Genomic DNA, 25,622 nt, shown 5'->3' on the forward strand with positions numbered 1-25,622 from the left:
AGGTGGACTGTAACCAGTAAGTGCGCGCGTGTCAAGATGGCTTTCAAAGAATGACCATTTTTAAAGCTTATTATAAAAACGTCAGTTTCATTACACACGGTACGCTTTAAAGGATATTTAGAGTCACTTTTTCCCCCGAACCGTGTGTCTCCGGACTCTGCAATGTAAGAAGAGAGCCGGTGTTCTGACGAGTTGAGCTACCTATCGAAACGTGCTATCGAGCCTTTCGGCGCATGTGCAGTTCCACCGTCTTGGAATTAGGGTTAGGTTTTAGGGGTTAGGGTTAGGGTTAAGGTAAGGGTTTTAGGGGTTTTTGGGTGGTTAGGGTTAGGGTAAGAGTTAGGGTTAGGGTTATCGATTAGCACTACGGTAGCCTAACTCGACAAAGTAGCTCAACTCGACAGAACACCGGCAAACATTTTTAAATTCAACAAAGGTAGGCTATCTATATTGGCACATATTCTTTCTAATAAAAATTTTCAGTTCAGTTCAGCAATGTGATTTGATTTTAACAATATATGTGTCAGTTCCCATACTATAATTCTATTTGGTATCCGTTTTCCACTAAATATTTTGATGACAGCCTTAGGAGGATGTGCAGTGGAATCCTTCCCTGGCATGAGATGCTGCAGCCTTTCGGCCGGAGCCCCCGTTAGACGTCATGTCGCCTTTCACCCACTTTCTGACACTTACAGGCAGCTGCGTCACTATCGCTCGCGGGAGGGGCGCTCAGTCTGCGATGGTTGCGGACACGTTTTACAACCATTACGATTGGAATTCCGCTGTTTATTTTTTTTAACTTGGCTTGCAGTTTTCCCAGTACCTTGAAACTTGGAATTGGATACAATTATAAGTGTTTTCACTCTTTGAAATAAATGTTTTACATCCAACAGTTGCTTGTTAAGAGATTAATTTGATCTTATGCCTATTTACTATTTAGCAATATTTTCAACATTCGCATGAAATAAGCAAAAATATGTTTTATCCTTTCAAGAATGATTTACGTATAGCAATACTAAACAACTTCGTAGTTTTCCTCGTCCTGAATAAACTCCTTATAGATACGACTATGATTTAAAAATCCCACTGTGTCCATATACAGTTCATTTTAATGTGATACACCACTGTAAAGATATTATCGGGCAAATCCTACCAATTAGCTTAGGCTACTGAATTCGAGAAGGTTACGGAAATTAACAAATAAACCATGAATTAATGTATTAGCATTTTAGATCCCATAACAGACCAGTACTGCATTTTTTACTCAGAACGGGAGAAATCGAACGTGTACGACGTTCGCACAAGTAAATAGCCTATGATTGATTTAGCGATCAGACATCTGGAGTAAATAAAGGTGGACCGTGCGTGGCGGATTCTGGAAAGGGCGAGATGGGCTATTGCCTAGGGTGGCATCTTCTGAGGGGCGCCAGCACCCCCCACCCCCCGACAACTTTTACTGTCGCTACCCACCAGCACAGTACAGGTGAAACTGGGGGCTGAACAAGGAGGGTGGGGCGTAATGCTTGCTTATGGCGCCACGTGAGTTTCGACCATGTTTTCTCTCTCCCCGTTAGATTTATTGAGGCAGTTTACTGTTTCCAAGATGCTGGAATCACACCTGACAGCAGTAATTAGGCAGTGTTGAAAACCACAAAGATCACACATTTTCACAGTTCTAATGCTTAACCAAGCAGTACCAGAACCTCTTGTCTCTATTTACTGTATGTATTCAGTTGTAGCTACAGTATATGGAGTTTTGGGACCCCAGCCCATTTTCACCTACAGGAACTTATATAACATCCCACTTTAAATCCTTAGGCATCAATATGAATTTGACCCCTCCCCCCTTTTTGCAGCTATAACAGTTGCCACTCTTCTGGGGAGGCTTTCCACAAGTCTCTGGAGTGTGTCTGTGGATTTTTTTTTTGCCCATTCATCCAGAAGAGCATTTGTGTGGTCAGGCAATGATGTTGGACATGAAAGCCTGGCTCACAATTTCCATTCTAGTTCATCCCAGTGGTGTTTGATGAGGTCAGGGGTCTGTGTGCCAGTCAGGTTCTTCAACACCAAACCTACCCAACCATGTCGTTATGGACCTCGCTTTGTGCACTGGGGTACAGTCATACTGTAACACAAAAGGGCCTTCTCCAAACTGTCCCCACAAAGCTGGAATCATGGAATTGTCCAAAATGTCTTGGTGTGCTGAAGCAAGTTCCCTTCACTGGAACTAAGGGGCCCAGCCCAACCCCTGAAAAACAACCCCATACCATTATCCCTCCTCCACCAAACGTTACAGTTGGCACAATGCAGTCAGGCAGATAAGGTTCTCCTGGCATCTGCCAAACCCAGACTCATCGACCAGACCGTCAAACAGAGAAAGGTGATTTGTCTGTTCCACAGAACATGTTTCCACTGCTCCAGAGTCCAGTGGCAGTGTGCTTTACACCACTGTAACCCCCAGCACCGCACTGCCTGATGGGTAATCCCCAGCACCGCACTGCCTGATGGGTAACTCCCAGCACGACAGTCTTATATACATACTGCCCTCCTACTTCCAGGCTTATGTGTGTGGAGGTTCTCAGGCAGAGTGTGGTTTAGCCGGTTAGCCTTCTGTGTCTGTGACCAGAAGGTTGCAGGTTTGAGTCCCATTCTCTGTGCAATAGTCATATGTCTGTTGTAGGCTTGCCACCTCAGTCCTGTAAGTTCCTGGACACACAGTCATTGGCCACAAATATTGCACATAGTGACACCATTCTAAAGGTTTGGTTAGGACTGTTCGATGAGGAAATTGATAGGGATGTTCCGTGTCCCAGAACGAAAGTCGTTTTTCCCAGGACAGATGACCAAAATCTGGGGTGGTCCTGGAATATCCTGGATGGGTGGCAACCCTAGTCTGTCGGGCCTTTGAGCGAAGTCCTTATGTCCATGAAGTGCTGGGGGGGGACGGGGAGGGGGGCTTGGACCCCAAGCTTCACTCTCACCTGTAAGCGTGTGAGTCTCAATGGAGAGCATGATGGGATATGAGCAGAGAATCTCTCCAGCGTACCTGTACTTCTGCAAATGGCAAATCCATCAGCCATCATTTACAGCAGAATCCATCCCTTGGTTTCTTTGCCCTGAAGATCCAAGGTGTTTGCAGTCCCAAGTAATGCTGCTAAATGTCTGCTCTTGTTTTTTAACAACTTGCCTGAACTGCACACCCGAGGCACATGTAAACATCTCTAAGATTGTACAGTTTGCCATTGATTACACACTCAGGCACTATATAGACTTGTCCCCCCCCCCCCGTCCTGAGTTATTACACTTTTTAAAGTCGTTGCAAATCCTGCCTTTTGTCAGTAGCTGTATGAATGTGGCATGGTGACCCAAGGGGAACATTAACCTGTCATTGTGCCGCTGCATAACCACATTTATGGTGTGACAATTAGTCCTTCAGAAGAGGAGACATACTACATATATGCAGAAGGAAAAGCTAAAATGTTTATTTAAAATTTATGTGATTAACTACAATGTAGCCTACATATATTAAGGAATTCCGCGACGGTGTCATTATTCCGTTTCGTACACATCTATACAAGGAAAACGTGCAAAAATAACTTACAAGAAAACGCTCAGATATTTGCGTTTTGAAAAGGTGAATATTTGGAGTAATGGTTGCGTTTTAAGAAGAAGCGTCTCCCTTTAATGGGCCGCGTGGCCCTGCGCGCGCGCCCCTCGGAGGGACCGGACCGCATTAACGGCGCAGGATGGTTTTGACCGGGAGTAACCCGGAGTCTTAAAGCGCCAGTTTGGGAGGTCGTATAAAAGATCCGAAGAGAGGAAAAGCGCTCTTACAGTGCAGTGGTGCGGTGTGGACAATGCCGGAGAAAACAAAGCCAAGAAATGCTTTAATTTAACTTTCTACCCAAAAGGATGATTATTCATGCACTGGTCAAATCACTCTTCGTACTCTTGTAAAGGTATGTACTTTTTGTTTTGCTGTGTTTGAGTTCTGAGTTCACTGACTCAGTATAATGACTGCAAAACATTAATATGCACGCGACAAAATGTCCTTGGTCTTATCTGAGCACTTGCGTTAATGTTTTAATATATTTAGGTTAATTGCAGTAATTGGAATAAGTTGTTCCACCTCACCGTCGTCTTGCTTCTATTTTTAAACATCAAATATGATTCCAAATAAAATGATAAACGGGTGTAAATACATGTTTTTGTAAGTGTGCTTTGTAAACTATAGCCAAGACAGTTTCTGAGCGACCACTGGAGGATCCATCTGCCAAGCATCTGTACTTCATTATATGGAGAAACTGCCTTGAATGTCCGACAGCACTGCTCCCCCCACTTTCGACAAAAAGTTAACTGTTTCACGTTGGGGCAACTGTTACTGCTTTGTACCCATGGTGTAAGGATATTTGTAAGGTTGATCCCTACAGGATTCCGTATTGTATATTAATATGTAAATTAGTGGGCAGTCATAGGGATAAGTGGAGAACAAGATAGTTCTAGAGAGGGAGACATTGTGTGAGGTTGCGCCTCGAATAAGCAAGTAGCCTGTTGAAATCAACAGAACTGTGTGTTGATTGCGACACCTGATTTTTACCATAATATCACACCTTGGCCAAATGATATTTCAGCACCACATTGTTATTGCATTTTGTTATTAACTATATTTTTATATTCGCGCTTATTTGATCACATTTGCATATGTTTCGGTTTAGTAAACGAATGATTAATTGCGTTGCCAGGCATCGGAAACTGATGCTGTAAAACCGACAGTGGCTCTTCTGAAAGGATTAATCTCTGGCAGCGCAATTAAGATGCACTGTCACTCACACCGTGTACACGTTAAGGAAAATAATCTGCGGCGTCATGAAAAGTTTTTGCCCAGTTGATTTTCCAAGCTATACTTTATCACATTGTGCTGTGTATTGTAGTTGAACATACACAGTGATAAAATGACACTAAGCTTTATTTTCTTTGATATGCAAAGTGTCCTTGTTATCTTGTGGAGATTCGTGGCTTACTACACTAACACAATACAAATAAAGGAACTATTAAGGTTAGACCCTATTTGCAGCAATCAAGCTGTGAACATTCATTTTGCAACAATCAAATGAAATTCTTGAAGACCTTGGTGGGGGGGGGGGGGGTTGTTTATGTTTATCAGCATGGAGAGGATTACAAAGTCTCTTAGGTTCTGGGCCTTTACTGGACCACAGTCAGATTCACAGTGTTTGGAAAATGTTTGGGAGCGTCATGAATATTCTTGGGAGGGACCATGTTGCGAAATCATGGAGGAACAACAAGCAGGGACATCCAGCGGCCCCGCGATGGGCAGTGATGTGACTTTTCCATCAGGAAGACACGAGACAGGAACATTCATGGGTTATATCTCAGAGTACGACGGCACAAACCTCTGTTCATTGAACATGAATACTCATTTTGAATTTGATCTTCATTCTGGAATTACTTTTTTTTATGGAACACAAATGTCAAAAGATGAATGTTTGTCTGGCACAATGCATGTTATGTCCAGTGATAACCAATCTCTGCATTTCACATTATGAACGTGACACTATTGGCCAAGCACAGTAGCGGTAGTATCATGGATCAAGGCTGCTCTCCCAGTCGGGATCCGGATGACATGCTATTGTTGGAGGATCCACAAAATCTGCCCCATTACAGAGAATCTGACAGGAGAATATCAGGCAATCTGGATTGATGTTCTGCTTGGTGACCCACAATCCATGGGCAAGGCTCCAGGACGGATGGATGGATGGATGGATGGATTGTCCATTAGTTGAGGCTGAAGTGCTTCTGGGTTGTAGAGCCTGACACCAGGTTTTCACTGGTCAAAGTCCAGGATTAAACTGCATTGACTTAAAGCAGTTTATGCTTTTGCACCCATGACTGCTTATTGAGTTGAAGCAGCTCTGCATGGAAGACTTGATGTGAGAGACTGATCAGTAAATACAACAACCATGACTTGGTGTTGCGTAACTTTCTCTTTAATGAATAAATAACACACGGTATCAATGTTATTTGTTCACGATAATCAAATATTTAGTTGAAGTTTTGCTAAAATAGGACATGGCGCAAATATTTTTTCACGGACTAAGAATTTGGAAGTTGGATGGATGGATGTATGGATGTACTATTCACACCAAAAGAAAGGCTAGCATATTTGGTAAAAACACAAACCATCATTTATAACGTATTCCAGATGAGGCAATGATGCTTATGGTGATTGCACACTTTAATGTTTAAACAATATTTTTTTCTTAGGACAAATCCGAAGAGTGGTTGTAAGGTTTTGTACTTCGAGGTGAACACACAAAACATAATGAAAAGAACATAATTCCTTATAGTCTGTCAGATATTTTAAAAGGGAAGTAGGAACATCACAAAATGTCCAGCGCTAAAAGATTAACGACAAAGGATTAACTTCACATATCATTTTGTCTGGCTTATAAATAGCGACTGTTCTTATGTTTACTGTAAATAAAGACTGTTTTAGTTAATATTTTGCTTTTAAATTTAATTACATACAGAGGTTTAGTATTAAAATGATATGCTGTCTGTTTTAAATCAAAGATCTGATAAAGACTGACTGATTTAAAAGCGTAGGTGGTCTGTTAAATGTTTACGGATTTGAAAGCTGTGTGTCATTGTGCAAATGTGTGTCCTTGGTTAGACAGGACACATTGCTTAAAAACCACACTATCAGTGGCCGTTGTGTGGTTCAGAGATAGCACAGGCGTACTTTGAATGAAATCTTAGACCAGCATGCCGTGTTTGGGGATACTGACCCTTGTTCCTTTGTCATAAATAACCTGCTGTTTCAGCGGAGAGCCCACTGGGGAAAGTTTTAGAGGCAAGATGCCCGTCTCTACCCAGCTGGGCCTGCTGCTGTGGAAGAACTTCACCTGCAGAAGGCGGCAGACGGTGAGTCTCATTTTTCAGTTTTGGTTTCGGGCTGAAGGAGAGCAGACCAGGAACGTGGCTAAAGAATGAAAGATGCCATTATTTCTCTGGCATGTTCTCCTGCCTCTCGGAAAAAAATAAAAGAGTGGAAAAAGTACAACAAAATGATCAGCAAAAATATACAAGTGCAATCTGAAATTCTGGTCAAAAAGGAGCCATTGTAAGACATTCTTCCAAACATTGACAACTTATCTGTATAGATAATAGATTTAAGTGTTAAAATTGCTTTAAGTGTTTGGATTTGAGGCTATCGCTATTTGTATATAATACACCATCAGGAAAAAAATATACCAATATGTACCTTTGCGCGTACGATTACTTGTCACTGGGGCAGTAACCTGGAGAGTCTGTCAATTGTACCGTAGTAAATGTACATTTTAGTCTAATTTAAGGTACCAAAATGGGGGGACATGAATGTTGTTTGTACCTTGGGGGACAAAACAGGCTGTACCCTTTTTTCTGGCAGTGTATATACCCCACGATCCTGTACTGGATCGGCAGCTGGGTGATGGATGGATGGAGAGTAACTATGTAGTTTATTAATATATTTTCCACATTAATATTTGGAAGATGGAAGAGCTGATGACGTTAAATGGGAAGTAGCCTGTTACATTACAAAGACTTTTAACTGGGCGAAATGCAATCTGTTTGTCTGTCATCTTCAGAGCAATAGCCATAGGTAACACTTTTATTTTGTTGTTTTGATGAAAGTATGTTTGCTAGTATTGTTGAGGGGAATTATCCTCCTTAAGGTACTGTTTTAGGTTTAGTTCTGAAGCCCACTGTGATATTGGACCGAACCGTATAGAGGTCCTGATACTATATCGGGGGTTTTGAGAATCAGGCAGGTTCTCCTTTGGTCTGATCTGACGACGCTGATTTTGCAGCTTCAGCTCCTGATCGAGATCGTCTGGCCGCTCTTCATTTTCTCCGTCTTGATATCTGTGAGGCTCAGCTACCCCCCGTATGAGCAACATGAATGTAAGTGTCTGTCTCTGGGGGGGTGGGGGGGGGGGTGAATCTATGGAGGTGTCTTCTGACTCTTTTTATAGTTGAATCATCGTCAGAAATGGACACCCTGCAAGCCAGTGTTGACTTCAGAATGTTCCATTGTTTCCACATCCAGCTACCTTGTGATTCTTAGTACCTAAATCATTCCACATGTTTTTTTGTACACAGTCAGAAGTATGCATTATAACACAGTGTGCTAATATGATTTGCATATCTTGGAAATGCTAGGTAATAAATTAATGTATACAGTGACCACAGGAATATATTTTTGACATTGATATGTCATGTGCTTAATTTTGTATGAAATATGTGCGAGTAAAATTACATAGCATCATATCATAATAACGTGATACATAACATAATATCTTAGGAATCTTCAAAATGAGATTTGAATAGGAATATGTTGAACTGTCAAAACATCACTAATTGATCATTACATGGCGAGGTAGGAGCTGAATTGGTCGGGGAAGCGTGTATATCTCCCTGAAGACTTGTGAAACATCAGTTTAAAGAGGCATATATTTCTGTCAGCCTGTGATCCCAAGGTCATGTACCTTGAAACAACAAGCTGGAAATGTTTGCCTTCCACTGAAAACTAAACTGGCTCACTTTCCGGGAAGATGGCAGATCAGCTTGGCTCTATGGTCCAGTAAGGAATAGCTGCTCAAATAAGAGCAACAGTGTTATGAAAAGCATGAATTGTTAAATAAACCAATACTTGAAAAAATGTCTTTTCTGAGCAAGGTCCTACTTAGTCCTGCCGCTATTGCTCATTAAACTGCTCATCTGTCACAAAAGACACAGACAAATTTCAGTCATACGATACGATATACCATGTGGAATTTTAATGGCATTTATAAGGCCAAAATGAAAATGGAGTTCGATAAACATTCAGATGAGTGCAAAATATACTCATTCAGAAATGTCATGTACAGTCAGCATTAGCAAAGGGCTACAGCCATTGGGGTAGCTTTAGCACGTACTGTAGCCACAGTAAAATAATGGGTTTGATTCCCAAAATTAGCTTCAACTCCCCGGTCAGTGAAATGCATGAAACCCTGGCCAGCAAAATGTACTGGAAGAGAACTGGTATTTACCAAGGGTTGCCAGACCATCATGAAATTTACTTCTGGCCACGGGCCTGTAGCTTAAGTGTGCAAACAGACCTCGGTGTCTGATCTCTTGTGTGTTATGCACATAACGTTCACTGATAGTGTAGCACTTGTGTCGAAGCGATTGTCTCGGAGAGTTTCGGTTTACCGGACTCCTTTAGCATGCAGTAGAGGAAAGGGTCGCCATGTTCGCTTCCTGGGATTCGAACTCACAACCTTTGCCTTCTTAGCACAGTGCTTTACTGGTCGAGGTACTTTCGACATGTTATGTTACTGGTGCCACACGAGGCTGAGAAAGGGTCTGTTTCTGCCAGGCCACTTTCCAAACAAAGCCATGCCATCTGCGGGCACCCTGCCCTGGATCCAGGGGATCTTCTGCAATGCGAACAACCCCTGCTTCCGCTACCCCACCCCTGGAGAGTCACCTGGAGTTGTGGGCAACTTCAACAATTCTATGTAAGATTGTGGACATGCTTTGCCAGTCAGTATAATGATCTGTTATTATTAAACATGCATTTGATGTTCGGGTTTGGGATTTGCTGGTGGAAACGTTTAATATCGGAATTGTTATTGTTGAAGAGGTGTATTTTGTACGCAATACTTGATTATATAGTAGCAATATGTAAAGCATACACGTCGAAGCATTGCATTCCGTGCATTTTTCTGGCCTTAGCTCAGTAGATCACATGCAGAAAAATGGCCAAGAAATGATTGTAAGTAGCTTAAGTGGAGAAGCATTTTGGCCGCCTTCAGGCACCATATTGTCTCTCACAAAGTCTTTCTCTCGCACTGCAGCATTTCACGCCTGTTCATCGACTTGAAAAGGATCCTGCTGTACAGCCAGAGCGACAGGAGCATGGAGGGTCTGAGGGCCCTGGCTCAGGCCTTGAGGACCGTGCAGAGCCACGCTCTAGGTAGGGCAGCCGCACGACTTGTGCAGAGACGGCCAATCAGAAGGCCGATGTGCTCATTTAGGGTGGGCCCATCGCGGCCGTCGTCCAATCATGTTGGTGTACAAGCCAGTACCATAGGCAAGACCCTTTTTGTTGATGTTGTATAGCAGGGGCTCTTCAACCGGGGGTCCAATAAATATTGAGGGCCCCCCTCAGTACTTAGGTACTTATGTGTGTTACTCATTTGTAAATAGTAAGTGGTTCCAATTTTAATTTGGTGGTCTCTGGCTTAAGGAAAGTTGAAAACTTTTGTTTTATGTTTGTTTATTTATTTGCCTGTTTGTTTGTTGAATTATTTAATTGTTTGTATATCTGTTTATATGCCTGGATGTCAGGCCTAGCTTTAATTATATACTGAAAGCAATATGTCAGATTTCTCTAGAGTTCTTTGGATAAATGCTGCATTTTGAGCATTATATACTCAGATATTATCAGACATCTGTATTTAAGCACACTTGAATTACATTGCCGGATACGCTAACAGAAGATAAACAGAGTATACGTGTGAAGTGGACGCATCCTAAATATGCGACATGGTCATTGTGCGCAGGTGTCAAACTAAAGGACTTTCTCCGTGACAATCAGCCGTTGTCGGCGTTCCTGGAGAACAACATGTCATTCCCACCACACGCCGTCGAGGAGATCGTGGAGGCAGACATCAATCTGGAAAGGGTAATGGGGGAAGATGAAATTGCATGCAAATAAAATAACACTGAATATGCATTAATTTCATTTTTTCCGTTTCAAACATGCATGGTTATTATATTTGCGGTTATAATATGTGTGGTTCTTATGCTTCATGTTCAGCTGCACAAGGGGTTGATAAATTCAATAAAATGTTTTTCTCCTTTATTTTAGTTCATTTGACTTGAATATTATACACAAAATCAGTGTGTGGAGCTTTTTCCAGGCTCATGCTCCTCTGTCCTGTGATGTTCATGCCCAGGTGCTGATGAGAGGGTCTGGGATGGACCTGAGGGATCTGTGCAATGGGAGCTCCCTGGAAGGGTTTGTGAACGCGTCGGACAGCAACGTGCTTCTGCTGGCCCGAGGCCTCGTCTGCAAGTCCTGGGATCAGTGGCCCAGCGAGCCGGAGACCCACTTCCTATCCAGCCTTGACTTTCTGAAGCCCATACAGGTGAGCACATGCTATGCTGCAAATCAAGTTTCAGCATCTCCAGTCCCAGAGGCCACATAATATAATACTTCATCCCATATCGCCTTCTAATACTAGAGACATCAACCCCAGCTCTGAAATAAATCACCTCATTAGATTAACCACCATTGTTTTACTTTAACTACACTCATGTTTCTTTTAATTGCTCTCTGCAGATTAATACGGATTCAAAAGACTTATTTAAAGTAAAAAACATAACATGTGTCCTCAAAGTATAACATGTCCCTTTGAAGAGGTTTGGGTCATCCTGGCTTTGACCAACCTCAGCTGGATCTTGACTGTTTACCCAGCACGACAGTCCATTGTCCAGAAAATTAAGTCATGGAACCATATGACCAGCAGCACTGTCTCTTTCAGACGGTCCTTTTTATTGGTCGCTTGTGTTTTCTTGTGTACCGGCAAGATAGCAAGAGGTGGTTAAAAGTCAATGGGATGGAGCCTGCAAATATGATACGACGACACTTTAACTTTTATTGATTTAACCCACCCATTGAGGATGCAATGGACCTCATGACTTGTGTGTCCTGTGATAAGCTCCAGGCTCACTGTGACCTTACACTGGATAAGCAATTCCAGAAAAAAACCAACGAATCATTTATAGCGACATTCAGTATTCAGTCGCTTTACACAAGCATGAATTCAGGTACATTGGAATGCTTGTCTTTGCTTAATCCATCTTACTTTCCATGAGACAGAGATGAGAGAAAGCTTAGGGTCAGCCAATGTGGGGCTCCTCTGGAGCTGGGGGTCAAGGGTCTAACTCAAGGGCCTACAGTCATGTGACTGTTCTACTAAGGCTGGGGTTCAAACCAGGCATCATCTGATCAAAGACACAGGGACTTAAGACCAAGACAATCAGCACCCTATTCTTATGGAAAGTTAATTGAATGGTCTTCAAGAATAGTGGCTCAATGCCGATTAAGTTAGATCTCTCATGCCAAAATAAAAAAAGAGTATATGTAATCTTGCATAAATCCATCCATTTTCTAATCTCTTGCTTGTTTCTCATAATCATGCTTTAATCTAAACACCATTAACTTCCACTTAATCAAGCGATTTTGTCTACAGGGGGATGTGAAGTCAGACACTCAGGTCATCCAGGAGCTGTCAGAGGCAACAGAAAGCTTTCTGAAGAGCTTGGGGTCGCTGGTGGTTCAGGTAGGTCTGCTGTGGAGATCAGTCACAGGAGGCTTCTTGCGCAGAATGTCAGCTTCTCTTAGGTCGTAGGTAAAATGCTTGTACGACAATATGGCTGTTCCAAAGGTCACTTTGGTCTATCTCTCGTATCCTGCTTGTTTTACAATAATCATCCATACTTAGTCACTTTTTATTATCTCCTGTTGATATTGGGGGAGAACTTACTTACATGTTGCCCGTCACGCAACTCACACCTTCTACGGGCTCCATGGGAGTTTTCACCGTGGCTGGAGGAGCTGGGAGTGCAGAGCTCCGGATGTGGGAAACGGTGGCTCAGACTGGGACTCGCTCAGACTGGGACTCGCTCAGACTGGGGCTCGCTCAGACTGGGGCTCGCTCAGACTGGGACTCGCTCAGACTGGGACTCGCTCAGGAGGACTTAGTTGCGCATCCGTTGGAAACTTGGCTTTGAGGGGAAGCAGAGCAGAAGGAGAAGCAGGTGGAGAATAAAGTGAGACACCAGGGAAGGCTAGAGCGTTATAAAGCCAGTAAACTGTATTATTCTTTGGGTGAGGATAAGGGTCTATGGATGTTTGTCAATATGTGTATCTGACCATACTTCTGTTTTCTTGTACCCGTTTGACATCATCTTCTATTGTTCCAATACTCAAGAACAGCAGTACTAGTGGAAAATTCCCCAGGTGCCGTTCCCCCCGATCCAATTATTAAGGATGCATCGGTTGTATCCTCACCAATGAGATCAATCCCATGAATTCATCGTGTCCCAAGTTTGTGCTTTGGAGGCAAGTTAGCAAAAACGCTCTTTCCAAGGACACAGATATGTTCTTTGCATTCTTGGTATAGATAGACACCCTTTGTATGGCATAACAGTACAAGTAGCACAATGGAATTTGACGACTCACCAGTAATGTAGGGTTGAGCAAACCCAGTCCGCTGGGAAGGAGCAAAAACTGGCATGGACCTCAGAGGGAGCAAAAACGTGGGCCATGTGTGTCCCCGAGGACTGGGCTGGGGAAGCACTGCTTTAGTGGCACCACAGAGTACTGCATCTTGCTTGGATGGCTCAGCCTTTAATGTGGGCAATCCTGCCTTTGTCCTGGGGCCACTCACTCTGAAGGTGATCAGATGTATAGATAAATGAGCCATTGGTCTGTAGTATGTGGAGCATCACTGGAAGTGTCTCAGAGAAGATCTTCCTATCCTGCTCAACTGTGTTATTTCTGCAACATCAGCCAAGGTTGGCAGCATATTACCGCTGATGTGGCTGGATAAGGACCGAAAAAGACTACCCTGAAATGGCGTTAGTCATCCTACCTATGAAAATTGAACTTTGAGTGAAAAGAGACATGTTTTCCCAGCGTTCCACTGGGTAAAACCCAAGAGAGAGGGCTTTGAGTTTGGATTCCTCGGTGAGTGATTCTGGGACGCCTTTCGCTGTACATGAGCTGCATTTTAGTTTCCGTTTTGTCTTTAATGGACTGGCGGTGACTTTGCTTCTTAAAATTTGTGTTCCTGGCCTGTGTTTGGTGCCTCTGTTTGTGCCAGGTTTTGGTCTTTGCTAGCCAAACGTCGCGGGGGGGGGGGGGGGGGGGGTAAACTAGAATCTGGCCACCAATATGCAGTGCTTCTGAATGTGCTTTCTGTCTTTAATTTTTCTTTTTTAATTCTCATTGTGCCGCAGGAGGGGTTGTAATTATCAGACAAATTTCTCAGCCTTAATCGTTTCTGGACTGCTAAATATTCAGCACTCATCACTTTGGTCCCCTATTACTGGATATTATACTGTAGTTTTAATAAAGAACAGTAGGACAAAGGTTAGAAACGTACAGAATGTGGGATTACAGTAAAATATTTAGTTACCATGGTTTCAGGACTTACATGGCTATTGAAATGAAACAATACTGCATCAAATGTGCCCACTCCCCTTACAGCCAACAACCACTGTATGCAAAATGACTTAACGCTGTCTGAAAGCCCTGAAAGGATCATGTCCCCCACTGGTATGGGAAACCGTGTCTGTCTCCTGTGCTGGACGATAATCGCCCCGAACAAAGCTATGCGTGCGGGAAAAGGCGTTCAAGCTAATTAATCTTACAGCTGGCCAAGGCAAATGGTTTCGAACAAATTATTTAAGCATCTCAGCTATGTGTGTGTGTCGCAAGATCAAATATTAAAAGTGTAGCAGACAGATTAGAATAAGCCTTTTGAGGGTTTAATCGATGGCTTTTTAATGCCGTTTCAAAGATTAAAAAACATGCCAAAAGACTTTCCTAGACCCCCTGTACCAGTTGTGAAGCATTTAGCGCCGTTTAGCTGATCCAGTGTGAATAAACCTACCAAGAACCTCTATTAACAGCTATCACCTGTGCCCCTGAACCCCTCCCCACACGCCGACCCCCGCCCTTAGCTCGCCGGCATGCGGAGCTGGCACGACCTGCGCCACGAGGTCCTGTACCTGATGCACAACGCCAGCGGCTCCCCCATGCTCGTGTACCAGGCCGTCTCCCGCATCGTCTGTGGGCACCCCGAGGGCGGCGGCCTCAAAATCAAGTCCCTCAACTGGTACGAAGACCACAACTATAAGGCGCTTTTTGGCAGCCAGAACAGCAGTGAGAACGAGCCGGTGTTCGTCTACGATAACTCCTCCAGTAAGTCACCAAAATCAATGTGCATTTTTTCTGTGTTGCGACTGAGAAACATCTGCTGAAAAGGTATTAATTACAAATAAATCACATCTGTGGGCTGATTACAGGCAGGTTTGAAAACAGATAATTCACAGCTAAAATTATTTGTAACTACATGATTTTTATTGTATTGAAAATGTACTGGATAATTGTTAATGGATGGAAATACATGTCCACAGTTAAGTATTTTATTGCCCATCTTCTAAATTAAACATCCATCCATCTCTGCATGCCTAGTAAAAGGTTTCAGTCTATAAGTAAATCAGAGCCTTAACAGGACACGTAACTGAATTGTTTTTTTTACGTCAGATTGAGTTGTAAAGTCAGCAGGGAAAAATTAGAGCCCTATGCTTCAACCGTTGGTGGGAAAGAGGACTTGAGATGTTCTGCTGACATCTCAGATCTGAGCATGTTCCACCTTTCTCAGATGAGGGCTATTATGGCACAAGGTCTAATAGCTCATTATGCAGTGAGTACTCCTGGGAAGGAAGGCTGGATCATTGCGGCCGTTGGTCAATTTTTGCCCCCACTCATCTCCCCAGGCCCCTTCTGCAACAAGCTGATGATGAACCTGGAGTCCAGCCCCATGTCACGCATGATCTGGAGGGCACTGAAGCCCCTGCTGGTGGGGAAGGTGCTCTACACTCCGGACACAGCCGCCACACAGAGGATCATTAAGGAGGTGAGTGACGGCTCGTGGGCGGAGCCTCCGAAATGCTGTCTTACGTCCTGTGGTCTTGAAGTCCTTCTGTGCTTCTCTGCATTTTTTTTTGAAGGCTCATAATAAATATGACTGATGTATCTGTTTTAGTGTGACCAACCGTCCTGTATTTCCCAGACTTGTCCTCTTTTTTGAGACCTAAAAATGCCTGAAATATCCAGGATTTCACTTTATGTCATGTTGACATTTGCTTTCTACAGTCAGAATACTTTCACTGTGTATATTTGCATTGCTTTCATGCCTCTCTTTGTATCCTGCACCCAGTGTCCTCTTTTTTTGCCCATCAAAACATGGCCGCCCTAACCTATTTGTTGACTTTTGGTAATGTACAGAAGTGAATGATTATACAAAAGCGAGACGCCGCCCAAATGAGTAATGTAAAGTACTTTGCCTAGCATGGGGTGTCTCGACCTGGCTTGCACTGTGGAAGCATTTCTAGGAAATTCAGTGTTTGGGGGGGAGGGGGGGGGGATGATCGTGGAAGAAAGTAAAGGAATAAAACCCCAGAACAGTTAAGTAAGATGCCACCCCTCTTGCTCTGCTAGGTGAACAAGACATTCCAAGAGCTTGGTGTCCTGCGGGATTTGGGTGGTGTTTGGGAGGAGCTGAGGCCCAAGATCTGGAACTTCATGGAGAACAGTGAGGAGATGGATTTAGTCCGGGTGGGTATACTGCCTCTGCTCTACAAGTGACTAAACAGATACGTACCCAGAAAGAGTCCCTTGACAGTCACTTTTGTCAGTCCATCCCTACTTAATCCCAGCTGGGGAACCAGAGTCTATCCCAGAAACAATGGGCACAGGCAGGAACCAACCCTGGGCAGGAACCAACCCTGGGCAGTCGCCAACGCACTGCATGACACACACGCACACATCAACCTGCCCTGCATGCTTTTTGGACTGTGGGAGGAAACCAGAGCCCCCAGTGGAAACCCACATGAACATAAGGGGAGTGTGCAAACTCCACACAGAAAGGACCTGGGACCAAACTCAGGACCTTCTTGCTGTGAGGCAGTAGCACTAACCACTGCACCACTGCACCGGATCGGAAGTGATGCTAGATAACTAGGCTGTAAATAACAGTGAAGGTAACCTGTGTGGACAGAAGGTTTAGGTAACTGTGACATTTCATTCATTTCACGGAGCAAAACCCAGAAGAGGAACACTACCGTGTGTAAACGAGTGTTGATGCAAGTTAGAAATGGAGACAGATTCAGATATGTGTTGGTATAATTAGATTTGAGATGTCCACAGTTTCAATACATAATGAAGTATAATTTATTATGAGAAACAAAGTAGCAGAGTTTGTCAGTTGTTTCTTCCAGTGACAGTAGAGCATCTGCAGTGATTTACATAAAATCCTAGCAGGTCATTAAATTTCCACTTTATAGTTTGCGATCTTGCATTGTAACACAATACGATACTGCCACCTTGTGGTAAACACACCATAGGACACCATCTCACTTTAACTTCTCGTTCATACCAAAAGTGCACCAACGGCAACCTGATTATTCATTAGAAACTATTTGATTGTCATGTGTCTGCCATAGAATTTAGGTTGGGAGTGATTAATGATGATCATTAAGTACCACTGTAAAATATGTGGAGAATCTTAGTGTATGATATGTGATGGATACTGTACTATACTGCCCCCTTGTGTTTGGCAGACTTTACTGAAGAACAATGCCAGTGCCCACTTCCTGAACACCCAGCTCACTGGGACAGAGTGGAGGGCTAAGGACGTGTCCAGTTTCCTGTCCAAGCTCTCTGAGGACACACGGCCCGCGGGGACAGTGTTTACATGGAGAGACGTCTTTAATGAGACTGACCGTGCTGTGCAGACCATCTCCCACTTCATGGATGTGCGTCACATTTACCATTTTTCACCTGTGTCCCCAAATTCGTTGTGGTCTAGATATGACCTAGACATGAAGATAGTATTAAAATACTAAACGATCTTTAATGCAAAGAGTGGTATAGCAAATTATATATAAAGAATAACCTCATTACTCTAATTTTGAGTAATTCAGGAATTGTAGCATGGTTTTGGTGGATGGTAGTGTAGCCTTGTAGATAACCTTAGTGCTTTGATGGATTTATTTGATAGATTATATTGGCTTGAAGCCCCAAAGAATCTGCATCTGAACCTTGTAACTGAATCTCAGCTATACAATGAAACCGCTGTAATACAGTTTACCATTAAGGTTCCACATGTGAACTTTCACTTTCAACAGTTGTTGGTGACATTTCAGGTGGCTCACTTCACTGATGATTCCTTCTCCAAAAGTGTGTCAATTTAGATAAACTGGAGCCAGTGGATAATGAAGAGATCCTGGTGAACAAATCCATGCAGCTACTGGATGACAGGAAATTTTGGGCTGGAATCGTCTTCCCGGACATAGAATCCAACAGTTCCGAACTCCCACCCAATGTGAATTACAAGATTCGCATGGATATCGACAATGTTGAACGGACCAATAAGATCAAAGACGGGTATGCGGATCTGTTCTTGGAGCCTTTGCCATTCGAGGCTTCCAGAGCGTGGCTGATGTTTGACTTTTCTCTCCGTGCAGTTACTGGGATCCCGGTCCGAGGGCCGACCCCTTTGAAGACTTACGCTACATCTGGGGTGGCTTCTCCTACCTTCAGGATGTCATTGAGCAGGGCATCATCCGAGCAGTCACCGGCACTAAGGAGAGGGTTGGCATATACATCCAGCAGATGCCTTATCCCTGCTACGTCGATGATGTGTAAGTGGTAATACAGTGTTCAGGTACTAGGTTGGTCTTCTTCACTGTTGTCTTATGGAATTACACTGCAGTGCAGTTGTTTTTCTTTATTTGCATCTGTTTCAGTTTAAACTACTAAGCTACTAATAATTATGATTTAATAAATTAGTTTTACCGATACAAAGGTGTTAGAAACAGCGCACCCCGAGTGCATCACAAATTTAATCTGGTGCACCCTTTTTTAATCGGGGGAGTCACATCGTCAGCTTCTATGCCGGTGAACCGATGTGAATCGGTGAATCTTAGCATCCCTAATTTGGAGAGTATACTTGGTCAAGATAAGCAAGTTTGACCCTGATTTTGGTAATTTAATGTCAGACCAGCCTGTGTGACTGTCTACGTTCTCAGAAATTTAATGCACAGACTAGTTGGCTAGATGAGACTGTTGGCTTGTCTGGGTAGCGTATTCGATATTTGTTTCTCCGCCGACCTTCAGCTTCCTGCGTGTGACGAGCCGCTGCATGCCCCTCTTCATGACCCTGGCATGGATGTATTCCGTGGCCATCATCATCAAGGGCGTGGTGTACGAGAAGGAGGCTCGGCTGAAGGAGACCATGAGGATAATGGGGCTGAACAGTGGCATCCTGTGGGTCAGCTGGTTCATCAGCAGTCTGATCCCTCTGCTAATCAGCGCCGCCATCTTGGTTCTCGCCCTAAAGGTAAAGTCAACCCATCTACTGCAAATTATTGTGTATTCATCAGACGATAATTACAAGATGATCGTTTCTGAGTAGTATTTTAGATTGATTTGCCTGCTCTTTTTGTGAAGAAGCATTTGGCTACTCCTCTATTATTGTCTTCACAGATGGGGAACCTCCTGCCTTACAGTGATCCAGGGGTCTTGCTGGTTTTTCTCGGCTCTTTCGCCGTGGTAACCATAATGCAGTGTTTCCTGTTGAGCACCATCTTTTCCCGGGCCAACCTGGCAGCAGCCTGCGGAGGAATTATCTACTTCACCCTTTACCTCCCCTATGTGCTCTGTGTGGCTTGGCAGGACTATGTGGGTTTTGGTGGCAAAGTCCTGGCTGTAAGTAAAGCCTGAAAACAATGACGAATATGATTTACAAGGCGTAGGTTTGGTTTCAACACTAGTAGGGACCAAATCAGCCCCAAACGCCCCACCCCCTAAATACACACTGTCCTCCCACAGTATTGGTAGGGACAAGTTCCCACCTTCCACACCCAAATCTACACCCCTGATAATATATATACAACCTTGTGCAAATTCATTGAAGCCAGTTGGCGCGTCTATAAGCAGACAAACTGACCACAGGTAAGACAGACATCACAGTCACATTAATTCATACTTATCTCTTTGGGTCTGGATTTAGGATCTGGCGGATTGATGAAAATTGTATGGGAATAACCCAGGGTGGGGCGCCAATCCATCGCAAGGCACACACACCATTCATAGCTATGGGGAATTTGGCAACTGAAATTAATCTCAGCATGCTTTTGGACTGTGGGGGGGAACCAGAGAACCCGGAGGAAACCCCATGACAATACGAGGAGGTGCCTGACCCTCAGAGCATTCACCTGAAACAAACATGGATGGCTGAAGCACAGTCATATGTCCACAGTCACGAGCAGGCCTGCCAGTCTGTGGGCACAGTGCCTCCTATGTCTTTCCACTCAGCCCTAACCCCACCTGAGCAGGCCTGCCAGTATGTGGGCACAGTGCCTCCTCTGCCCATCCACTCAGCCCTAACCCCACCTGAGCAGGCCTGCCAGTATGTGGGCACAGTGCCTCCTCTGCCCATCCACTCAGCCCTAACCCCACCTGAGCAGGCCTGTCAGTCTGTGGGCACAGTGCCTCCTATGTCTTTCCACTCAGCCCTAACCCCACCTGAGCAGGCCTGCCAGTCTGTGGGCACAGTGCCTCCTCTGTCCATCCACTCAGTCACACACCCAGCCCTAACCCCACCTGAGCAGGCCTGCCAGTATGTGGGCACAGTGCCTCCTCTGCCCATCCACTCAGCCCTAACCCCACCTGAGCAGGCCTGCCAGTCTGTGGGCACAGTGCCTCCTCTCTCCATCCACTCAGCCCTAACCCCACCTGAGCAGGCCTGCCAGTCTGTGGGCACAGTGCCTCCTCTGTCCATCCACTCAGCCCTAACCCCACCTGAGCAGGCCTGCCAGTCTGTGGGCACAGTGCCTCCTCTCTCCATCCACTCAGCCCTAACCCCACCTGAGCAGGCCTGCCAGTCTGTGGGCACAGTGCCTCCTCTGCCCATCCACTCAGCCCTAACCCCACCTGAGCAGGCCTGCCAGTCTATGGGCACAGTGCCTCCTCTGTCCATCCACTCAGCCCTAACCCCACCTGAGCAGGCCTGCCAGTCTGTGGGCACAGTGCCTCCTCTGTCCATCCACTCAGCCCTAACCCCACCTGAGCAGGCCTGCCAGTCTGTGGGCACAGTGCCTCCTCTCTCCATCCACTCAGCCCTAACCCCACCTGAGCAGGCCTGCCAGTCTGTGGGCACAGTGCCTCCTCTGTCCATCCACTCAGCCCTAACCCCACCTGAGCAGGCCTGCCAGTCTGTGGGCACAGTGCCTCCTCTCTCCATCCACTCAGCCCTAACCCCACCTGAGCAGGCCTGCCAGTCTGTGGGCACAGTGCCTCCTCTGTCCATCCACTCAGCCCTAACCCCACCTGAGCAGGCCTGCCAGTCTGTGGGCACAGTGCCTCCTCTCTCCATCCACTCAGCCCAAACCCCACCTGAGCAGGCCTGCCAGTCTGTGGGCACAGTGCCTCCTCTCTCCATCCACTCAGCCCTAACCCCACCTCAGCAGGCCTGCCAGTCTGTGGGCACAGTGCCTCCTCTCTCCATCCACTCAGCCCTAACCCCACCTCAGCAGGCCTGCCAGTCTGTGGGCACAGTGCCTCCTCTCTCCATCCACTCAGCCCTAACCCCACCTGAGCAGGCCTGCCAGTCTGTGGGCACAGTGCCTCCTCTCTCCATCCACTCAGCCCTAACCCCACCTGAGCAGGCCTGCCAGTCTGTGGGCACAGTGCCTCCTCTGTCCATCCACTCAGCCCTAACCCCACCTGAGCAGGCCTGCCAGTCTGTGGGCACAGTGCCTCCTCTCTCCATCCACTCAGCCCTAACCCCACCTCAGCAGGCCTGCCAGTCTGTGGGCACAGTGCCTCCTCTCTCCATCCACTCAGCCCTAACCCCACCTGAGCAGGCCTGCCAGTCTGTGGGCACAGTGCCTCCTCTCTCCATCCACTCAGCGTACTCTCTGCCCTGTTGGCTGTGCAGACGAGCAGGTCCCAGGCCACTGCATGCATGTCAGTGTGGCAGCTTATTTCAGTTAATTTGCACAAGTGTGTATATAACTACTTAAACCAAGCATGAGCATTATGGTTTCATTATACACGTCGACGCTATGATAACCATGCTAAGTTACGTTGTCATAGAGTAAGCAGATTGCATGCTGTGCTTATACCTGTTCACAGAGTCTGTTGTCTCCAGTTGCTTTTGGATTCGGCTGTGAGTATCTGGCTCTTTTCGAGGAGCAGGGAGTGGGAGTTCAGTGGAGCAACTTACTCTCTAGTCCCCTGGAGGAGGACAGCTATAACCTTATCACCTCCATCATTCTTATGTACTTTGACTCCTTCCTGTATGGGCTGATGACCTGGTACATTGAGGCAGTTTTCCCAGGTAATGAGGAAGGGGGTGTATTTATGCGTGACAATGTTGCCGTCTAACAGAGACACGTCGTGTTATTAACCCACTGAATGTCTCCCCCAGGCCAGTATGGGATCCCAAGACCCTGGTACTTTCCTTGCACCATGAATTACTGGTTTGGGGAAAGTGGAAAAACATGGACTCCGAATAAAAAAGTGAATTCAGAAGGTGCAGTGATTTTTATTGGCGTCCTGGGTACCTGTATAGTCGATCTTTTCGCAAGGTGGGGGTTCGGGGCGCAGGCCACCCCCGACCTGGACAAAAAGTGTGAATATTTCTGGTCCCCTTGGAGTGGGTAGAAAAGCGAAGTGAAAACATATGAAAAACACAGGATACAAAGATCTGCAGGAGCGAGACATCCCGTGTTAGGCTGCCGTAAACACGCTTGGTGTCCTCCCTCCAAACAAGTACTGTACATACATTTTATGCATTTATGAGTCACTAAACTATTTGTGTGTTGTATGACCTTTATATGTCCTGTGTGGCTTTCGCAAAATTTCCAAAAAAATTCCAATTTAATTTCTTATTCCGACCCCGGAATATATGCAGGAGGGTCAACTGTACTTGTTGGTGTGCTAGTGCATATGGGAAATAAAAAATATCTTTATCTCTTAGCTATATGCATGGAAGAAGAGCCAACCCACCTGGGAATGGGAGTTTACATCAAGAACCTGGTAAAGGTGTATCGCCATGGAAACAAGGTGGCCGTGGATGGGTTGACATTAAGCTTCTACGAGGGTCAGATCACCTCTTTTCTGGGCCACAATGGTGCAGGCAAGACCACAACCATGTAGGTGTTGAAAACCAAATTGGCTGTAGGATAAAGCAAAAATGTAGGACGTGAAGGATCTGACGTGATGTGTTTCTGCGTTCAGGTCCATCCTGACTGGGCTGATTCCCCCCACATCTGGCACCGCATACATCATGGGCAAGGACATCCGCTCAGATTTCAGCACCATCCGACAAAACCTAGGAGTCTGCCCACAGCACAATGTCCTCTTCAGCATGTAAATAGCCACCATTGTTATTCATGTAAACTTCAGTGCAAGTGAACTTTACAAACGACACACAGCATCTGCCCTGTAATTTATGACTGTAAATGATTCTTATTTTGTCCAGGCTTACTGTGGAGGAGCATATCTGGTTTTTTGCCCGTCTGAAAGGTCTCTCTGAAGACAAAGTGAAGGCTGAGATTGAGCAGATTATCGCCAACGTTGGTTTGCCACACAAACGCAAGGCTAGAGTCAGCCAGTTGTCTGGTAAAATGCTTATTTCTGCTTGTTGAGAAGAATGATGATGAACATCTCAGCATCTACTGCAGATGCAGATCGAGTGGCTGTTCTATCCTTTTGCAGGTGGAATGCAGCGGAAGTTGTCAGTGGCTTTAGCATTCGTCGGAGGTTCGAAAGTCGTCATCCTAGACGAACCGACTGCCGGTGTGGATCCCTGTGCCCGTCGAGGCATTTGGGATCTCCTATTGAAATATCGTCATGGTAACCCAATTGCTTGTTCATGTTGTCTGTATTACAAGGCTAGAGGACTATAAAAATTAAGATGGCACCCTTGTTATGATCCTACTAGGCCGCACTATCATCCTCTCTACCCACCATATGGACGAAGCTGACATCCTGGGTGACCGCATCGCAATCATCGCCTGTGGGAAGCTCTGCTGTGTGGGCTCCTCTCTATACCTGAAGACTCATCTAGGTACAGGTTACTATCTGACCCTAGTCAAGAAGGACCTGGATCTGTCCACCAGCTTCTGCTCCAACGGCACGGTCTCCTACATCAAAAAGGTGTGAGAGGTTGGACAGGGATTATTCTTGGCTTTCCTAGGCTTGGTTATTGAAAGAAGAAAAGATTAACCTGTATTCCTTATTAACATTGAACATTTGTCAGTCATAGCATTTTTTGAGGGTGTTAATATTTTTTATATAAGCTTTGTGAAATGAAGGGAATTCTGAATGTTCCTGGTCCAGGAGAACAGTGATACGGGAAGGTGCTCTGATGCTGGGATTGACGACAAGTGTGAATCTGCGACCATTAGTAAGTTGGTGAGAATACATTTACACAGCTCAAGTATGCAGTAAATGTATGTTTATTCAGGGATTTTTAAATGCGCCTAATCAAAATGCATGTGACTGACATTTCCTTTTGTCTTGTCCCTTTTTCGTCCTGTCCAATCAGATGTATCGCTCATCTCTAATGTGATCTTCAAGCACGTGCCTGCTGCACGCTTGGTAGAAGATCTAGCCCATGAGATCACATATGTGCTTCCCTACAAGTCAGCCAAGGACGGTTCTTTCGGGGAGCTCTTCCATGAGATCGACAACTGCATGTCTGACCTGGGATTCTCCAGTTATGGTATCTCCGACACCACTCTAGAAGAGGTATACGGACAGTGTCCCGCGGTCATCAGAGACTTTAGACCGTAAGCAGTTCAAACGATTATAATAGTTTTTGGTGTACCAGGCATGTAAACCATTCCCTTAATATCTCCATTCTGTCTCCTCTTTAGATCTTTCTTAGGGTTGCTAAGGAGAATGGAGCCGACGCAGAGATGATTTCAGGTTCGATGCCTACAGTAATTGAGTACTTATTGAAGAACCCAGGCTTGTGGCTGTATTGTGCTCTTTCATGCATTGAATGAACGCGATATTTGGGGCCCGCACTTGCACAGACGGCACCATTCCGACCCATAGGAGGCGTGCTTTTGGAGATCGGCCAAGCTGTCTCAGACTGTTCACCAACGACACCACTTTCAATTGTGAGGAGTCTGAAACATACCCAGGTAACGCTGTTTAATATAGCATCACTTGAATGATTTCAGACAAAGTATTGTTGAAAGTAGTGTTTCTCCAGAAGTTTAGGTAGGGCTACTCGATTATGGCAAAAATCATAATCATGATTATTTTAGTAAACATCTCATTGACTCTGGAAATATCATGCATTTATTGAACTTTTTTTTTAAAAACTTGTCTCTTCATCAGTGGATTTCCTTGAACTTTAAATATAATTCAATTGTGAAACAAAAGTGGAAAGAGGTATGCTGTAATTATAACAAAACGAGAGCATCACTGAAAAACAAAATGAGGCACAATAATCGTTTTCTCGTGATTATTTTGTTTTGATAATCATTGGAAGCCAAAATCGCAATTGAAATTAAAATTCAAATAATCGCCCAGCCCTAAATTTATGTATGAAATATTTCAAATATGCAAACTTTTCAGGGTGGCTAAGTAGGTAGCCACCCATCGGCAGGACAAAGGGGGGTGAGTCCCATCCCCATTCTGTGTGAGTCCTTGGAACAGGAGTTTCTAAAGCCATGTCCGTGATTTCAGTCATTTT

At 45.0% G+C, this 25,622-nt stretch overlaps 1 protein-coding gene across 1 annotated transcript in view; it reads left to right on the forward strand.

Annotated features, from left to right (window-relative positions):
* Nucleotides 1-3,702: 3,702 nt before the first annotated feature.
* LOC111844219 (phospholipid-transporting ATPase ABCA1-like) overlaps nt 3,703-25,622 on the forward strand; it is a 36,151-nt gene continuing 14,231 nt past the window's right edge. Inside the window, exons 1-27 of the mRNA XM_023812504.2 lie at nt 3,703-3,959; nt 6,843-6,942; nt 7,869-7,962; nt 9,419-9,560; nt 9,900-10,018; nt 10,608-10,729; nt 11,004-11,195; nt 12,303-12,392; nt 14,800-15,040; nt 15,619-15,758; nt 16,343-16,459; nt 17,464-17,658; nt 18,084-18,289; nt 18,370-18,546; nt 19,022-19,244; nt 19,391-19,612; nt 22,043-22,247; nt 22,338-22,442; nt 22,890-23,064; nt 23,150-23,281; nt 23,394-23,533; nt 23,630-23,767; nt 23,856-24,070; nt 24,254-24,320; nt 24,462-24,664; nt 24,793-24,844; nt 24,955-25,065. Coding sequence (XP_023668272.2) covers nt 6,877-6,942; nt 7,869-7,962; nt 9,419-9,560; nt 9,900-10,018; nt 10,608-10,729; nt 11,004-11,195; nt 12,303-12,392; nt 14,800-15,040; nt 15,619-15,758; nt 16,343-16,459; nt 17,464-17,658; nt 18,084-18,289; nt 18,370-18,546; nt 19,022-19,244; nt 19,391-19,612; nt 22,043-22,247; nt 22,338-22,442; nt 22,890-23,064; nt 23,150-23,281; nt 23,394-23,533; nt 23,630-23,767; nt 23,856-24,070; nt 24,254-24,320; nt 24,462-24,664; nt 24,793-24,844; nt 24,955-25,065 — 3,889 coding nt within the window. The 5' untranslated portion in view covers nt 3,703-3,959; nt 6,843-6,876. The remainder of the gene's footprint in view (nt 3,960-6,842; nt 6,943-7,868; nt 7,963-9,418; nt 9,561-9,899; nt 10,019-10,607; nt 10,730-11,003; nt 11,196-12,302; nt 12,393-14,799; nt 15,041-15,618; nt 15,759-16,342; nt 16,460-17,463; nt 17,659-18,083; nt 18,290-18,369; nt 18,547-19,021; nt 19,245-19,390; nt 19,613-22,042; nt 22,248-22,337; nt 22,443-22,889; nt 23,065-23,149; nt 23,282-23,393; nt 23,534-23,629; nt 23,768-23,855; nt 24,071-24,253; nt 24,321-24,461; nt 24,665-24,792; nt 24,845-24,954; nt 25,066-25,622) is intronic.

The sequence above is a fragment of the Paramormyrops kingsleyae genome, chromosome 25 (genome assembly GCF_048594095.1).
Source record: "Paramormyrops kingsleyae isolate MSU_618 chromosome 25, PKINGS_0.4, whole genome shotgun sequence".
Taxonomy (NCBI): Eukaryota; Metazoa; Chordata; class Actinopteri; order Osteoglossiformes; family Mormyridae; genus Paramormyrops; species Paramormyrops kingsleyae.